The sequence below is a fragment of the Neodiprion lecontei genome, chromosome 7 (genome assembly GCF_021901455.1).
Source record: "Neodiprion lecontei isolate iyNeoLeco1 chromosome 7, iyNeoLeco1.1, whole genome shotgun sequence".
Lineage (NCBI taxonomy): Eukaryota > Metazoa > Arthropoda > Insecta > Hymenoptera > Diprionidae > Neodiprion > Neodiprion lecontei.
Genome location: NC_060266.1, coordinates 24,020,583 through 24,037,454, shown reverse-complemented (window position 1 = coordinate 24,037,454; position 16,872 = coordinate 24,020,583). Strand labels below are relative to the sequence as shown.

Here is a 16,872-nt window from a genome sequence, read left to right as displayed (position 1 = left end):
TCCAACGTCGTGTCCAATTCGGGGAACGGTATCAAACAACCGGGAATCAAAATTTAATCGCAAATATCAATCCTGGAAGAAAAAATTGGTGTAGAATTCTGTACGGAATTAGAATAATTTGACGCGATTCGATGCAACGCAATATCCGATATCGGTTCAACAATATCCGAATGTCAATTCAATACGTAATATCTCTGATGTGAATCCAACCATTGCAGCATCAAATTTCCAAACTGACCACAAAGATCTTCTACAGTAGTCCACTCTGTTCAATTTTTAATGATTTTTCGCACGATTATTTTTACAGCGATCGAGCTTTTCTATTCCTTCATGATTTATGAAAACATAGACATAGAAGAATCGAAAGCTTTCGATATTACGAATGGAAGAATCATTGCGTAGGATTGTTTTTTTCTTTCACTTTTATTTCTCGTCTACATCAACTTTCGACAAATATCGCGGCTTTAGAAATACGGAAGCATGATTATAAAAATGTTGCACGATTCGTTGCCTCGAATGAGAATCTTTTCAACTCAACGGTCTCACTCGATCACGACGATCGGGCGATTATAAAACGTCGTAATTCTCGAACTGGGAGGAATCCAATATGACGAAAATCGGTCTTAACGGTTCAAAGCACGTACATGTATATATATATATATATATTACGTATACATATACGTGTACGTAATATACGCTTGTAAGGGTAATCCTGCAAAGGGATGAACACCCATAAGCAGTAGTCGGGTGGGCACATTCACTTTGTCTACTTTAGCGACCGTAGCTCAAACACCGGAATGTTTTAATTATCCTTAATCTCTGCAGCCAGTTGCGAACGACTCTGGCTCTTCCTTCCCCTCCCTCCCTCCCTCCCTCGATCTGTCTCTCTTTCTTTTCCCCCGTTATAATCAAAAAGTTTCCCCATCGTCATCCCCCGCACACCATTTTCATATTCTGAAAATTACTCGCGACAGTTTCACCGATACTTGATGTATTATAGGTATGTATATTTACGTATATATGTATTCGTTTGCCAGCAATAAAGATAAATGGATTTAAAAAAAAAAAAAAGGAAAGAAAACAATGAAAATGAAGGGAAAATCGTTTGTAGTTACGGCAAAATACCGAGTCGAGACTCTTTGACCTCTCGTCGGTATGTGGAACAGAAAAAAAAAATAAAGAAAAGAAAATAGAATAAAGAATGAACGAGTAATGAGATTAAAAGGAAGAGAGAGAAAAGAATAAAGAGACAAAGCCTCGGACACGGAATAAAATGTAAGATACTTCGGGCTCTTTGAAATATCGTGAAATCTTCTTTCATCCTTCTGAAAACTAATGCAAAGAATGAAAAATAATACCTTCTTCTTGTTATATCTACAAATTATACATTGTTAATCGAATTGTTAATTGTCTGTGCTGCAAAGACATAGCGATTATTTTTTCATCTTCAAAGTTCTCAAATTTATATTCCAATAGTCTCTTGGTGTGTGTGTGTGTGTTTTTTTCAATTCTCACCACACGTTAATCTTGCCGAAGGCAATAAAGACAAAAGTTGCCAAACATATCCCGCCACCGTACTAAAATGTAACAATTTTTGAGAAACGTATGAAAAATGTATGAAAAGCTCGGTGGAAGAAGGAGAAAAATCGTCGCGAAAAATTTTCGTTTTCCCCTACCAGCAGCGAGGAGACTGATACCTGCCTTCCTCAGTGCCAAGCGTCGTCTTTATCACACCGTTTTCGTGAGAATACGCGGCACAACAAACTTTGTAACACGGACAAGATGGGGCCGACACAATAGTTGAATATAAATCTATTCACTCTCTCTCGTATAATACATTATATCTCCACCACATATGTAGGTTTGTGCTTATTCCTTGCCGGAGGTTGGAAAGCGACGTATGTATGTATGTACAAAAACGAGAAATGTATAATAATAGCAATGTGCGAAGCAGTTTATCAACCCGATGTTTTTTACGCGTTATTTTACCCTCCGCGAAAATCATTGCGACAAAAATACAACATCGTGTATTATATCTGCATAAACGTTTTACGGTGACGATGACGAAGAAGGAATAGAAAAAGAAGAACAAGAAGAAGAAGAAGAAGACAAACAGATCTAGTTTCGCAATTTTTGTCCATTTTTCTATACCCAACACTGGAGAAGGTGGAAGATTTCATACTTTTTTTTTTTTTTTGCGCTGTTGCAGAAACCGCCTGGAAAGCAACACCGAACACTGGAACGCTCTGCTCCTCTCGCTGCGGGAACTTATCGAATGGGTTATCAGAAAGGACACCGAGCTGACCGGACTGGGTCCAGTTTGCGGCGACATAGCCGCCCTGCAAAAGCAGCAGGTTTGTGTTCCTTTTCAAATAAAGTAAAACCCTTTTCTTTCTTCATTTTATATCTCCTTCTGCCATCCCTGCTCGTTTTTTTCGAACCGCCTTTCGCATCCGTCACCTTTAACCCGCCCAGAAACCCCGAAAACCCGTCTATATGGGAAACGATAAAGGCGAGAAAATCGTTCGACAAATGACGCGACGGTCAGCACTTTTTTTTATCTCTTATTTTCACCCTTCTTTTTACTATTTATCGGCATTTTTTTTTTACCTCAGTTCGTTTTACCCAGTTGCTGTATACCAATACGTATATATATATATATATATAAAAAAAAAAAAAAAAAAAATCAGGTCGTTGAGGTTAACATTCTTCAAGTCTGAGGTGTACAGTATTTCCGAAATGTACACAGTCAGTCTGAATTTGTGAAAAAGAGGGAAAAACCGTTTAGAAAAACAACACCATTATTATCTGTGCAAATAGTGACGAATACCGATTAAACATCACTCTCTAATAAAAAAAAAAAAAAACCCCCTAAGATATCGTTAATTTGAGAAAACTTTTTCCAATCCAAACGTTCCAAGTTTGCTCCAATTAGTTTCCATTATACAATAAAGATGTTATTTCATTCATGTTCACCATCATCGGTACAAGAAAACACTACTACAGATTTTTCTAACGTAATTTCTCCTCCTCGTCCCAACATCCGATACAGAGGTTCCGGTCTACCGGTCCTTAAGATGGTGAAATCGACTTTGAAAGGTGGAGTAAATTTTGCACGCGAATGACGTATCCAAGTGCAATTGCCACCGTCGTGCACTTTCAGCTGATGTTGTTGCCGCACGACGTGAGCGTGCAGGAAACGACGAGGAAACTTGGTAGCGAGGAAGGTGCGGACAATTATACGGGCAACTAAGCAGTAACTAGGTGCTTAGAGGAGGAGGCGCACCCTCGGAGCCAAGGGGCGGACGTACGAGGGTCCAATATTGAGTTACCATCTCGGACAGGCGTGGGCGATGCTGCCGATGGTCGAGGATACGTTGTCCATGGACCGAGGGACCGAACGACCTAATTAATGCGCGTGCGCGTCGATCCACACGCAACCTCGATACGATACAGTGTGCATACACGCAGACCACTCGATGCATGTCAAACGAGGGAAGAGATGCGCTTTTGGTAACTCACGGCGTAATTGCCACCTGCAGCTCTACGCCGCTAAAATTACAACCGGCAAGTTGGTTAGACATTGTCACCCTCTTCTCTCGTCCCAGGATCGGCTCCGTTCTTTACTTCCTCATTGTCTATTGTCACAAGTTTGATGCTATTTGACATGGATAAGTGTGGATTGAATATGTCAAAATCGTCATCGGGATACAAATTTTCTCCGAGTCCGTTATGTGAAGATGTTATTGGAAGTTGATTCCATCTTCGTCGTTGTCTATTGTCAGGGCTTGAAGTTTGACGGAATCCAACATGGATAAGTTTGGATTGAACATCTCGAAATCGTCATCAGGACATAAGTTTTCTTCGACTTCGTCACATGTACGGACGTTATTGGAAGTTGATGCCATCTTTGCATCAACTTTAGGTATACACTGTTCGACAAACGATCAGTTGAACCCTGATCAAGTGACCCGAAACCGCAATTACACCAGTAAATTGAAAAGACTTGACCTTGAATTAGCCTACTTCGGTAATGTTAAAAGATCAAACCGAGCCTTATCCGGTTCTCCAATTTTAAGTCACAGTCTTGGGTATCTCATTTTCGAAGCCAGGTAGTTGAACAGATTCTGGTTTCTGCATACCCTTAATAAATCACGGGACAAAAAATCAATGGCGTAAACTTTTAAACTCTGTAAAACCGTCGTATGAGTGGTCGTTGTTCGAATGATATGAATCGTGTATCCCAGTGTTTCCGGTTCAGCATATGAGTTCGACATGGACAGCCACGGAAGAACAAGCTCGGGTGGCGTAAACTAGATAAGGAAATTCAAACCATACCGTGTAATTGGTTAGGTATAACACGTCCTGTACGCCGGTCGAGATTACGTTACGGTGATGGAGGTTCCGTTCCGACACAAGGAACTGCTTAGCATGGATACCAACCCGACCTGCAGGAATGGGTGCTCTGCGATGCCGCGAATTTCCGAACAATCGGTACCCTGGACGGATCTATACACGTTGTAGGTTGCACGAGCGATTGTATAGATCATGGTGTAGTGAGCTACCGGGGTCTGAGGACGCACACACATATTGATCGCCGACGTTAAAGAGGAGCAAGCGTTAAGCCCGACTGTTTCCTCGCCCGTTTCTAGACAAATCCGTGAAGCTGACCTTCGCTAAGGCCTCCTCCTCCTCCTCTTATCCATCAGTCAAATATACATATGGTATACATACGAGTATATAACATATACAATGATCGAGGAAACGTAAATCAGGCTCCATTTCCGAACTCTCCGAGTATTATAAACGACTTCCTCCTCCTCCTCCGTTGTTGTTGTTGTTGTTATTGTCATTATTATTATTATACCTTGCCTCGTTGAATGTGTTTGCGAAGAAGATCCCCTCTAATCTACGAATAAATATAGGTAGACTTCCACTATCCGCTCATCTTCGTACGCCCGCGCCTACGGTGCACCAGGTGTCCCTTGTTTAAGCGTTTAAACACCGATCATGAGCTTTGTGAATAATATATTAGCCGCGTAACAAACGAGCCTTGTAACCGAACCGCCTACCCTCTTCATCCACGCGAATTCTGCTACGTTGGGTTAGACTAGGTTAGGGTATTCCGGTACCCTTCAAGGTCCCGCAACACTCGCGAGCACCTTCTGCATCGTCCACCTTTCGGTATTAAGCTCTGGCCGAAAAACGTCGAGGAATTTCGAGAGAACGTTCGTCCCTCGGCGTATACAGGCATGTCTATATTTAAAAGAGGTTGAGAAAGTGTGCGAGTAAAGTAGTCGGTTATACGTGGGGCGGTTAAATTCGTTCGAGGTATACCTACTTCAGAGGAAAAAGCTCCGACCTTGCCTGAAGAACCACCTGCCGGTCCCATATTTTACTTTTCGTGTATAAGTCGTCGGGAGTGTCCGTACAGAGACGAGTGAGGCACTTAGTGCTTCTTTGCGTCATTATTCCACCGATATTATTTAAAGTCTTGTGGGGTGAGGGGTGGGGGCGAAGAGAAGGGTGGTTCGTACCAATGCCCGTGTAAAATATCTCACCCTCTTCTCCCTCTCGCCCCACTAAATTTCGTTTTTACTTTTTCTCACTCGCTTTGATCGTCGCGAGGTAAGAGATGCTGCACGGCTCTTCGAGGACTCCTCTTGATCCCCAAGGGTACAGTTGAACGGAATTGATTCGTGGCTTTAGCAGTCAGCCAGGATTTAGAACACTTCGTTCTCCCTTCTCTCTCACTCGACAAACTTTATCTGCCGTTTATTCTGATTTAACTCTTGTAGATGCCGCGTACTTCCTTCGGGCTCCGAACACCTCGTCACTCTGCGAGGGTCGTAATTTTTTTTTTTTTCTCTTTTATGGTTCATGCACGCCGTGTGCAAAGCGTCTTTCGGTTAGTCTTGAACCGGTTTGTGGACGTTAGGTTCTCCGTGTGGTGAATTTCCATTTTTCTTTTTTTTTTTGTTTCTAGTTTTTACAGCATTTTTCACCCCACTTCGTCGTCATAATATCGTCAAAGCGCAGCTTGGCCGCCTCTCGAGCCTTGCATCTCTCGCCGTTTTTCCTGCTCTGCTGATCTTCCAAGTTTAATTACGAAGCCGCACATCGTACCAGCGCATACGGTATAATTCCTGAATTACGTGTCACTTAGCTCGTAATATTATATTATACGTGTAATACGTACACGCAGCGATGACCTCGCAGCAACCGGGAAATTAAAGCTCAGAGATTTTAAAGAAATCCTTTAAATCCTCTTTCTTGTTTCAGGACGATCATCGCGGTTTCAGGCGACAGCTGGAAGACAAGCGGCCGGTTGTCGAGAGCAATTTGTTGAGCGGTCGACAGTACATCGCCAACGAACCTCCGCTATCCGACACCTCCGACTCAGAAGGTGAGCAATTAACGTCATTGACTAACGTCACTTTGATTAATACGAGCTAAAACGACTGGTAAAAAGTGTCGGGCAAAATATTTAAAAGACATAAATATCCGAATATACTCAACCCAGATGTCATTACAAACGGTCAAAAAATGATTTGCCAGGAATTTAGGATACAAAATTGCCTTCATCCATGCATACGCGTGCGAAAAACGAATTATAAGCGGAGTGACGAAGCGTGTTTCTTACTTGAATAAGATGGTTTTTTTTTTTTTTTGTTTTTTAAATCTTAAAATTGTTATTTTTATTTTCCAAAGAGCTGCGAAGTTCTTTGCGACATGAAAAATCCAGAAGGCACAGTCAGCCCGACACCCTTGGCGAACGTGACTAAAATAAAGAGAGAGAGATATTTTGATCCCTCCGTAAACACTTAAACCCCGACTAAGTACCGGCACGTCCTTCTCAGTCATCCGAAGAAACGTCTTACAAAAATTCTGCAGCATTTCTTTTACTCCGACTTCTCTATTTCTTTTCGGTTTCCATTTTTTTTTTTTTTTTTTTTTTTAATTCACAATTTGACAGCTTGATCCATTAGTTAGATGCTCAAGTGCTCGAAGGATTATCCAACTTCTTCTTCTGTTTCCTTCTTTTTTTTCTTCTTTTTTTTTCGCTCTTTTTTTTTAATGCTTTTACTTCACACCCACCCAAACTGTAACTTTTCACCTTAATTAAATACTCCGAAGGATTTTACGCGTCAGTCAGAAAGAAAGCGGGTTTTTATACGGCTATATACAATTCCATCCCCAAGAGAGATTGTTGTCGTTCTTCTTTCCATTTTCTTCTCTGCTTCTCAATCTTCCCCCTTTTATTTCAACAAATTTAATCACTCCCATCACCGGTGCAGAAATTCGTCCGTTTACGCGAACTCGCGAAATTCTTTTTCCGCGAATTAGCATGACCGCGTTTACAGGTATATCCGACTCTTGTGTCGAGGCGAATGAAATCAATACCCGTTGATATAATGTACATCGTCCCTCACCGCAACCCTGCACCCACTGCGCTTACTTGGCCACTGTGGCACGATGACTGTTCATCGTTTAATCCCTTGGGTCTACCGTGCTGAGGTTCCAGGATTTGAAATGCAGCCACGCGGGCTACGCGCCAACATCTCGAGGCTTACCATTCTCGGGAGAATTTGCGGCTAATATCCCGTTCGCTCAACCAGCCAATTAGACCATCGTTGTCACTTTGATAACACTGCTTGAATTCGACGGGGATCAGAGGAATTCCCGAATAAGGTTCGCCGCGGCGTTTTGCGCGTCTCTTGAGAGTTTCGAAATAAGAATAATATCGCCTAACACTTTAAAGAAGCTAATATAATGGATGAAAAGTCGATAAAAAGTATACGGATACCAGATTTTTATATTAATACTCACGAGTTTGATTCTTTCGTTCAATATACCACGTGTCGAGTCGCGACGTTTTCTTTCGTGCGAGATATTAAATTCAGATATGGAACTCTTTGTAATAATATTCTCATCGTTGAGAAGCGAAGAGAATGGAACAGAAATAAAGTTTTCACGTTCGTTGCGACGGAAATTTTTCAACTTCGATTGGAGAAATCTGTCAGGTATACGTATACCTAATTGTCAAAAAACGTGTCTCGTACTGCATAAAAATCATCCAAACCCCTCGCGTTATGCAGCCCCGCATACAAGACTGCGTTTCAGGCTGCCTACGGCTTGATTCTAGTTCGTCGTGTACAGGCGCCTGAAGTAACGCAAAACGCATTGCATTACGGTCACGCGAGTAATCGGCTTGCGGGATTAACGGAATTTCGTTTTGAAAATTAAAACCGCACGCAACAGTGAAAAACTTTGATTTACGAATATAAATTCAGCTCAATTATCACATTTTTCAATGAAACTGAATTATTCATTAAAGTGGGTAAAAAAAAGTCGATCGATAGAAAAATATTTCAAATCATTTTTCACAACGATCGGTTCACTCTACGGAGTGAATTTCTGACCGTCCACCGCGAATCACACAGCTAAGCAAAGTTCCGTCGTGTATAGCTCAGATTCTGGGAAAAGCCTCACATGTAGCGAAGGTATTACACGATTGAATCAAACGAACGTGCGGACCATCGCTAAACCAAGCCATTCAACAGTTTTCATCTGTTTGTAAGGCACGTCCTCTGTACCTGATCCCGACATTCCGAATGAAATACTTGCACCTATTCCGACCTCTCTCAAGGCGACTTTCGCCTCCCGACGGAGGGGGGGTAAATTTATTTTTCTCACTTTTCGAAATGTAAATAAATATTGACGGTGAATTTTGTCCCTAACGTTTTTTCTGCAGTTCCCGAGTTCCCGAGTTCAAAGGAATAAATTTTCGTCAAAAAATCTCAAAATTTCTATCTACAGATATAAAAATGATTAGCACGCATCTCTGACTTACCACACTGCGTCGTTTGTTGAACCGTGCAGAATTTTTGTCCTCAATCGCAAACGACAACAACTGCAATTTCCAGGCCGTTGTATGTAATCCCAAGTCCTGAAACCACAAATGTTCGGTTGTATGATCTGAGACGGTGTTAAACTAGCTAAAACTTATACCATATATAACCATAACGGATAAAGCCGCAAGCCGAGCATCGGCTACTAGGTTATACACCGGAACAGAAGCCTCTTTGTGTAACGCTGATGTTGGCCTAGGTGGGTGTACGAATACCGCATATATTGATACAGATACGCCATCATCGCGGTCCCGTTTCCTCGTCTAGCGGACGATAAAGAGGATAGTCGCTGTAGGATTCTAGCCACGGCTAGAAAAATTTTTCAAGTAAAAAATCTCAGTTACCAGAGAGGAGTTCGAGAGATACGATTGTTACGATTACCAAACTTCACTCTGTGTTCAGAAGCACCGTAACCGAACGATTAAACAGTTTTCACAGAATTGCTGAAATCTGTTTACTTGCTGCAGTAACCAAAGTTTTCAAAACTCTAAACCAAGTTGCAATAACTGTGATTTGAATTTAATTGAATCGTGTTATTTCGAAAGTCTTTCAAAACCATAACGTCAGATTTTTCAAATCTCCAAGCGTAAAAATAGCAAAATTCGATAATAAATCACAAAAATCTCTAAAGCCGTATGGACGATGATGAATGGTTTTTCGAAATCAGCATATCTGAAGAGAACGGGTGTATTTGCTCGACGGATTAAACACGTTCGAGTCCTGCACTGGTTATAGTTACAACGGAGTTTCCATACACAGATCTCGATATAACGTTCCGGTCGAGGAGGTGGCGATCCATTATCGTCGTTGAATTAATTGTCTCATGAATCAAGAACGGTATCAGAAACGCTTCTCCTTTTTCCGCTCGTACTCTGTTACACGCAGTTATAGTTATTCATGTATATGTTGTTGTTCGGCATCGAAAACTCCCCCTCCCTCGATCTCTCTCTCTCTCTCTCTCTCTCTCTCTTTTTCTTTCTCTCTCGTACCTTCGGCTCGTCCAGGTACCGGCTATCTGCTTTACGTTATGTTGATTTATGATCACTGTGCGTAGCTATGCGCCTGATCGCCACACCCCCGATCCTCTTCCCACTCGCAAAACACGTACACACACATATACCATGTAGGTACGGAAGGCGGTTTTCGATAGGCGAAAAAAATCAACCGGTTCGGTTGCACGAAACGAACTGATATTATATCTATATCCGTCCGATTTGCAGAATCCATTCCCGATCGACTGTCAGGACTTTTGCTGCACCACCCGGGTATTTTGCTACGGGCAATATATCGCGTATAACCCACGCGAATCGTGCAGCATTCCGGTTTCATTAGCCTGATGAAAACCAGATGCCTCTCGGTTATTAGTATTTAGTAATCAGCACCGACCGCCGTCTCTCTCTCTCTCCACTTGGAACGGTTCGAACAACATTCGATTTCCCTCAATTCGAGCAGTCCGTTTAGGATCCTTTCAGAGGAAATTTATCATCCCGATTAAACTAGCCATTTGTATTATTATTTTTTTTTTTTTCGAAGAGTACCGACCATCCAGAATCGTCGATTTGTGGTAAAGATAATAAAATAAAAAATAATAATGAACAAAAACCATCTACTCGGAAGTATATACGACGAAAGCGAAAAACGAGATTTCGTTCCTATGATTTGATCGTGATCCTTGTTTTATTTCAGCCGGAAGAGAGCTTGACGGTGATTCACGCGGCTATCGAAGTGTCGAGGAACAAGCCAGGGAACTGACCAGAAGCATACGAAGAGAAGTTAACAAACTATCGGAGCAATGGAATGCCTTGATCGAACGTAGCGACGCTTGGAAGCGAAAGCTCGACGATACAACCAACGTGAGTATCCCCCATGAATTAAACATTACCCTCAAGATCGGTCCAACTATGTGTGTGTGTGTGTGCAAACGGGGTGGGGTATAAAAATACGAAAGACGAAAAATTCGACGAGGCAAAATGTCGAAAGTCAAATTACCGGCAGTTAAAAAGGTAGAAATACCGTAAATACTAAAGGTCGTCTATTAGTGAAATAAAAATTTATAAATCAATGTAAACCGAAATTCTTTCTTTTTGGAAAAGAAGGCGACTTTTCAAATGTCAGGTTCGTGCCTTTTTCCAAAATTTACGAATCCGAATTTATCGATAACTACTGACCAAAGACTCGAAGGGTCAAAATCCCGAAATCCACCGAGGCAGAATGGACGAAATATCGAAAGGTGGCGAGACGTCGGAAATACATTTATTCTTTCCAACGTGACAAGTTGCAGCCAATAGATGGCAATACGCTAGTGAAGTGACGCGAATGTGGAACACGATTTAATATAATAATGTCTTGAATAAATTGAACGTACGGGAAAAAAGACGTACCGTTTAAATGTTATTAAAAATATGTTACCTGTTCCTTGACGATCTAAAAGATCGTTCGATTAAATAAACTTTGTGAAAAACAATTATTCCACTGTGTGATTTATCGAAAATCCCAATTTCAATTCCCCCGATCACTCGTTACTTTAAAATTCGTATCTCGAAAGTTTCGGATTTTCGATCAATCGACTTTTCGGTATTTCGGGATTTTGATCCTCACCCTGCAAACGGCCCGCATTATTCGTCGTGCGGTTCTCTCTCATTGTCACCTTTCCGTGTACGAACAGCGAATATATCCGAGGCGTGAACAGGCGAAATTACAACTCGACGTTCATAGTAAAAACGAAAGGAAGGTGGAAAAGGGGGGAAAACAACGAGACCGCTTTCCCTCACGGCTCAATTTTCGCCCTTTTTCACCCCCGGCTAGTTGCATTTGCGGGTAGACACACATCGCACTTCACTCTTAACCGACCGCGCATCACTTCCAACTCTCGTATTGGTGGAAACGATTCTCTTTATCGCCTCTCTCTCTCTCCTCCCATTTACAGAAATTACTTCTCGACCTCTTCGCAGGACTGAACTCGAATCTCTCACCCCTTAAAGCTAAAACAAAAAGGACGACGCGACTGTATCGTGACGTATAGACGATTCGCGATATTTTTTATTTTTCTTATCGATGCTCAGGCTCCGGAATGTCATCCGATTCCAGGCTGTGTTCGTAACACTTTCCCCGATCTCTTGTTACAGCCGCGTAAAAATTATTTCATTCGACAATACGTTCGTCCTTACGATTTATAGTCTTTGGAAACTTTTCGTTCGACGCAAATATTTTTATACAAAGATACGAAAGTAGAAAATGTTTCTTCGACGTTTATCGGTACTAACGCATCACAGTAGACACAACGGAAATACCGAGATTGAATATTCATACCCAGCTGTTTTTAATAACGTTAAAAATTCTGTGATCCAAAAGCGCATCTGGAAGCCGTCGGCGTGTTGCACGCCAAAGAAATATCTCACGATCAGAAGAAAATAGATCTTGTGAAGTTTTACACAGACTATCTATACAAGCAAGAATAAACACACCAGAGATCTGATCGTGAATTGAAAAAGTTCTTTTAAATATTTATCTAACACATCTTTTGTTCGTGAATATGTTCGAGCTTCAGAAGCATAAGTTAATTTCCTTTGTTCCATTTTATAATTCGATTTAAAATAACATCAGACTATGAATACAAGAGGATAAGAATCCCGATAAAATTCGAGAAACACTTGTATATGTGTATATATCGTATTCACGATATTAATTCGCATTTCGGTACAAGAAAAAAAAAATTGAGCATGTTCCATCGAATGGCTGTATAATACGATCTGTTCTTCAAAAAAAAAACGAAACCAAATCTCGTGGCCAACGAAAGAGAGAGGGATAGATTTCCTGAAACGAGCCTTTCGTGTAACCAGGCACAATGTGTGTACATACTCTTGGCCATAAACGTACAACAGGCTAAAAAAGAGAAGATATAAGATATGTGTAGAAGAGGAGAGGAGAGGAGAGGAGAGGAGAGGAGAGGAGAGGAGATGAGAGGAGAGATCACATCTCAAACAAAACGCCCCAGAGGTGCTGAGCCACAATCTAAAAAGAATCATAGTATATATGTACATACACACATACATATATATATACATGTATCGTCCATGTATAAATATAGGTATATGTTCGCGCATATACGAGGGAGGAAGAAAGATTTCTTCGAGATCTACGTGTTTTACCGGCACTCTCCGATCTTCTTGATCGTCATAGACACAATTGTTCTTCACCCTGTCGCCCAGAGCTATGTGTATATATATATATACATCGTATATGGTTGTATTATACTATATATATATATATGTGTGGTTATAGACGTACGGCTTAAGCCACGGCTCAATTCTGTCCGATCAAAGAAGATATCGAAGACGAGGGTTGTTTTTTTTTTTTTTTTCTTTCTAGGTCCATCTCTGGTCTATGTTATACCTATATATATACATATATATATACATATATATACACATATGTAATCTATACCTATATGGACATATGCGTATATACCACATAGCGGCGGTAATTCAAGATAAAAGTGTACCGATTGTCAAGCTACGACCATTTCCTCCGACGCGTCAAACAAATGTTGCGGGTTCAGTTTCTCCCGTAAAGTGGGTATAAATACAAAACCACCTACAACGGTACATCACACTAGCAGCTATTCCTCTGACTCTTTCGAGAGAAAAAGAGACATTCAGAAGAATGCAAAAGGTATCCCCGACGTTGCTGCAAGAGAATATAAAGTGATACGTTACATGCGATGGTTCAAAAATCGTAGTTACCCGCGGTTGTGACGTTGAGAAGTGTTACATGTAGAAGAACAAGAAGAGATTTCATGACAATAACGGAAGTGAAAGAAACATCGTCGTCTTTATTACACCGTACAACGCCTTTGAAAATATTCAAACGCAATTACCACGAAAAATGGCTTTGAATGACGGATGTGCGATGCATTTCCTTTCTCTTCCACGATTTTCGTTTCATTTCTAACCCTGATAATAATATTAATAACAATAATAATAAAATCACCGTTAACCCTGATCCGTATGGTGTTACGAAAATATTCTTTCATATTCTTGTATTTCTCTTTCGCTTGTACGCGCGCATTTATACGTATAATATCCATCCTTTCGATTGATCGAGCCTGGGCGAAAGAGTAAGAAAATTCAGGATATGAAAAAATTGAAGCATAAGAAGAAAGAAGACGGAGAGAAGAGATGGAAAAAAAAGAAAGAAAAAAGCACAACACCGCTCCGAATTTTTCCATTCTTCTCAAGCTGTGCCGCGCTGTATAATATCGTTGAAATTATACGATTTAAACGAAAATCTGCATACACCACCACCACCACCACCACCATCACCGTCGTACCGTTCATCCAACCTCATCGGATATGCCGGTTTAGGCCTGGACAACTCTTTTTAAAATGAAACTGAAACTTTGAAATGAAAGAAAGAAAACCTTTTAAAAAAAAAAAAATCACCAGCGTTTCATTTACAAGATTTTGGAAATTTTTGTTCTTCACCCTCATTTTGTTCTTCATTTTCAATGCCGAAAAAATAACGTTGAATAATATTTATTCGAAACAAATCGTGCTACGTGTAATTCTTAATCACTCTCACTCTCTCTCTCTCTCTCTTGTATTTTCTCCCCGCATAGCATACCTCGTATATAATATATCCCTTTCATATAATTCAGAGAGTGCAGAACATTTGCGCCGTATAATAACTGCCTTATATACTCTGCTTGTATTTTGATAACGTCGAGTATAATGTTTATGTATATATATATATTAAAGTTTATCACATAGGCACGTTTGTAAAGTTTATTTTCACATACGAGCCTCTAGAGCCTTGCGTAGGATGAGGCAGTTTTACAAGCACGGTTATAGACAACACGTATAAGGTATACAAATATCCTTCCAGACGCGATCGTAAAGGTGATCTATCAATTACTTTCAATGTCCGTCGGGCGTATATAATACATGTCCAATGGTAATATGAGGGTCCAATGGACGTTCGCAAGTGCAGCGCGGCGCACTTTCTTTCTACGTTTGCGCCTCGTCGAGGCGAGTGCGACGCACTCGATGGAAGAGAAAATGGAAAAAAGAAGAAGGAGAAGAAGAAGAAGAAGAAGAAGAAGAAGAAGACGAGGACGAGGAAGAAGACAAAAATAAATAGTAACGGGACTTGAACGAGACGTACTTCAGATGTGACTTCGTTGACCGGAAACGGGGAGAGAGAAAGAGAGAGAGAGAGAGAGAGAGAGAGAAAGTGGCTGTGAGAAAGCAGCTTGAAATAAGGAACGGTGAAAAATAATAACGAGATGAAACTTTGGAATAAATGTTATCTAGCAAGATTTTTCATACGAAGATAATTATTTGTTCAAATACCGAATTTGAAAAGTCTCGGAAATGCAAATCTCCGAAATGGCGTAACTCGGACAAATCAAAATTCCGATTTTCGGTTTTTCCTCATTTTTTACACCCACTCTTCGAGTAAAGTACGCTGTGCGAGTATATTTTAATTTTCCGAATTTCGCTCTGTCAAAACTTTATTCTTCCAAACTTTTCTCAATCGTAACTTGAATTTCAAAAATCTTACATATCGGAACTTTGATCCGCCGGATTTCCGAACGTTCGAAACTTTGTTGTTTCTTCAAAGTTTGATTTCTTCGCTTCAAGTATCGCCACCGAATAATTCGGAATTGGACTTCTTCGGAACTTTTCAAATTCGGAACTTGAACCCCGCTCCTCCGATCCATGCACAAAGTGTCGCGAATATCGCTGAGTAAAAATGATGAAAAAATCAAGGAAAGACGCAATGATCTCGATCTGCATGGACTGCAGTCCGAAACGTGATTCTATGGACCCAGAGGGTTGTTAGGTATGCAAAATAGGCAAAGTTTGCCGGCTAGCCCAATCAGGGGAATATATGTACTTAGTGCTCGACTGCTGCGCAGGTGGATGAATAGATAAATGGATGGATAGATAAATAGACAGATAGATAAATAGATGGATAGATGGATAGATGGATAGATGGATAGGTGTGCCAAATGCCGCGGCAGTAGACCGTATAACAGAGACGGAATGAATTGCATACGGAACGAGATTCTGCAAAAATTTAACCTCCGCAATCGCTGCTGCAAAACTCAAAACTTACACGTCGTACGAATGTATAATTCAACGGTCTTTTGAATGATTAAACCTGCCCTGATTTTGCGTTCATACATCAACCCTCATTTTAATCCAGGCAAATTTGCACACTGCGTAATTTCGGATCTAACTAATTGCACGAGAATATGAAGAAGAAGAAGAAGAAAAGGAATCATTCGGTACGCGTGTATGGAAAAGATAGATTTGTATATTTTATACGAAAATTAATGGAAAAGTAATTTATACATCTGTGTTCCACTCAAGGAATCGTCGTGTTGTCAATATCGTTCGTCAATGACACGTCAAATTCCCTGATATTTCCCGGTCTTCCAGACGAGAATAGACATTTTTTCAGGACTCGTTTAAACCTAACTCTACTAACAAACTCGCGTTTTTTTATGCAAATTAGACATCAGAAGCTTCCATCGTAAGTTAAAATAGTCAAATTTTTCTTTAAGTTCAATTTTACTTAAACTCAATCACCGAATATAGCAATAAACGCTCAAATTTCAAGAAACTAAAGAAAGATTAACCATTCTTTCGAAACATGGAAGGTGGAAACATCAATCTGAGAGTATTAACTGGTTCTAGTACTTGTTTATATTTTTCATAAATTTTACACAGTGCTCGACGTCAATTCATCGATTCTTAAAATTCCACCAAAAATCATATTTTCCGTCCCTTTTCACCCTAACCCCCTACTAAATACTCTCGCGTATAGTAATTTTCTACACATCAAAGAATCGTAGACCACTGAGGAAGTGGAAATTCCCCGACAATTCCCGATTTTCCAAATTTCCCTGACAGCTAAATAGCACCGCGTAAATAATAAGTATAAAAATAAAATT

General features: G+C 40.6%; 1 protein-coding gene and 1 long non-coding RNA gene across 11 annotated transcripts in view; one reads left to right on the top strand and one right to left on the bottom strand.

Annotated features, from left to right (window-relative positions):
* Nucleotides 1-8,952, bottom strand: part of LOC124295502 — a 53,830-nt gene extending 44,878 nt beyond the window's left edge. The window contains exon 1 of the long non-coding RNA XR_006905457.1: nt 8,855-8,952. This is a non-coding gene — a long non-coding RNA (uncharacterized LOC124295502). The remainder of the gene's footprint in view (nt 1-8,854) is intronic.
* The window catches only part of LOC107224485 (dystrophin, isoforms A/C/F/G/H), a 325,712-nt gene that overhangs the window by 273,376 nt on the left and 35,464 nt on the right, over nt 1-16,872 (top strand). For all 10 annotated transcript variants that reach the window (XM_046745769.1, XM_046745771.1, XM_046745770.1 and 7 more), the window contains 3 exons: nt 2,210-2,354; nt 6,283-6,406; nt 10,599-10,765. In XM_046745769.1, coding sequence (XP_046601725.1) covers nt 2,210-2,354; nt 6,283-6,406; nt 10,599-10,765 — 436 coding nt within the window. The remainder of the gene's footprint in view (nt 1-2,209; nt 2,355-6,282; nt 6,407-10,598; nt 10,766-16,872) is intronic.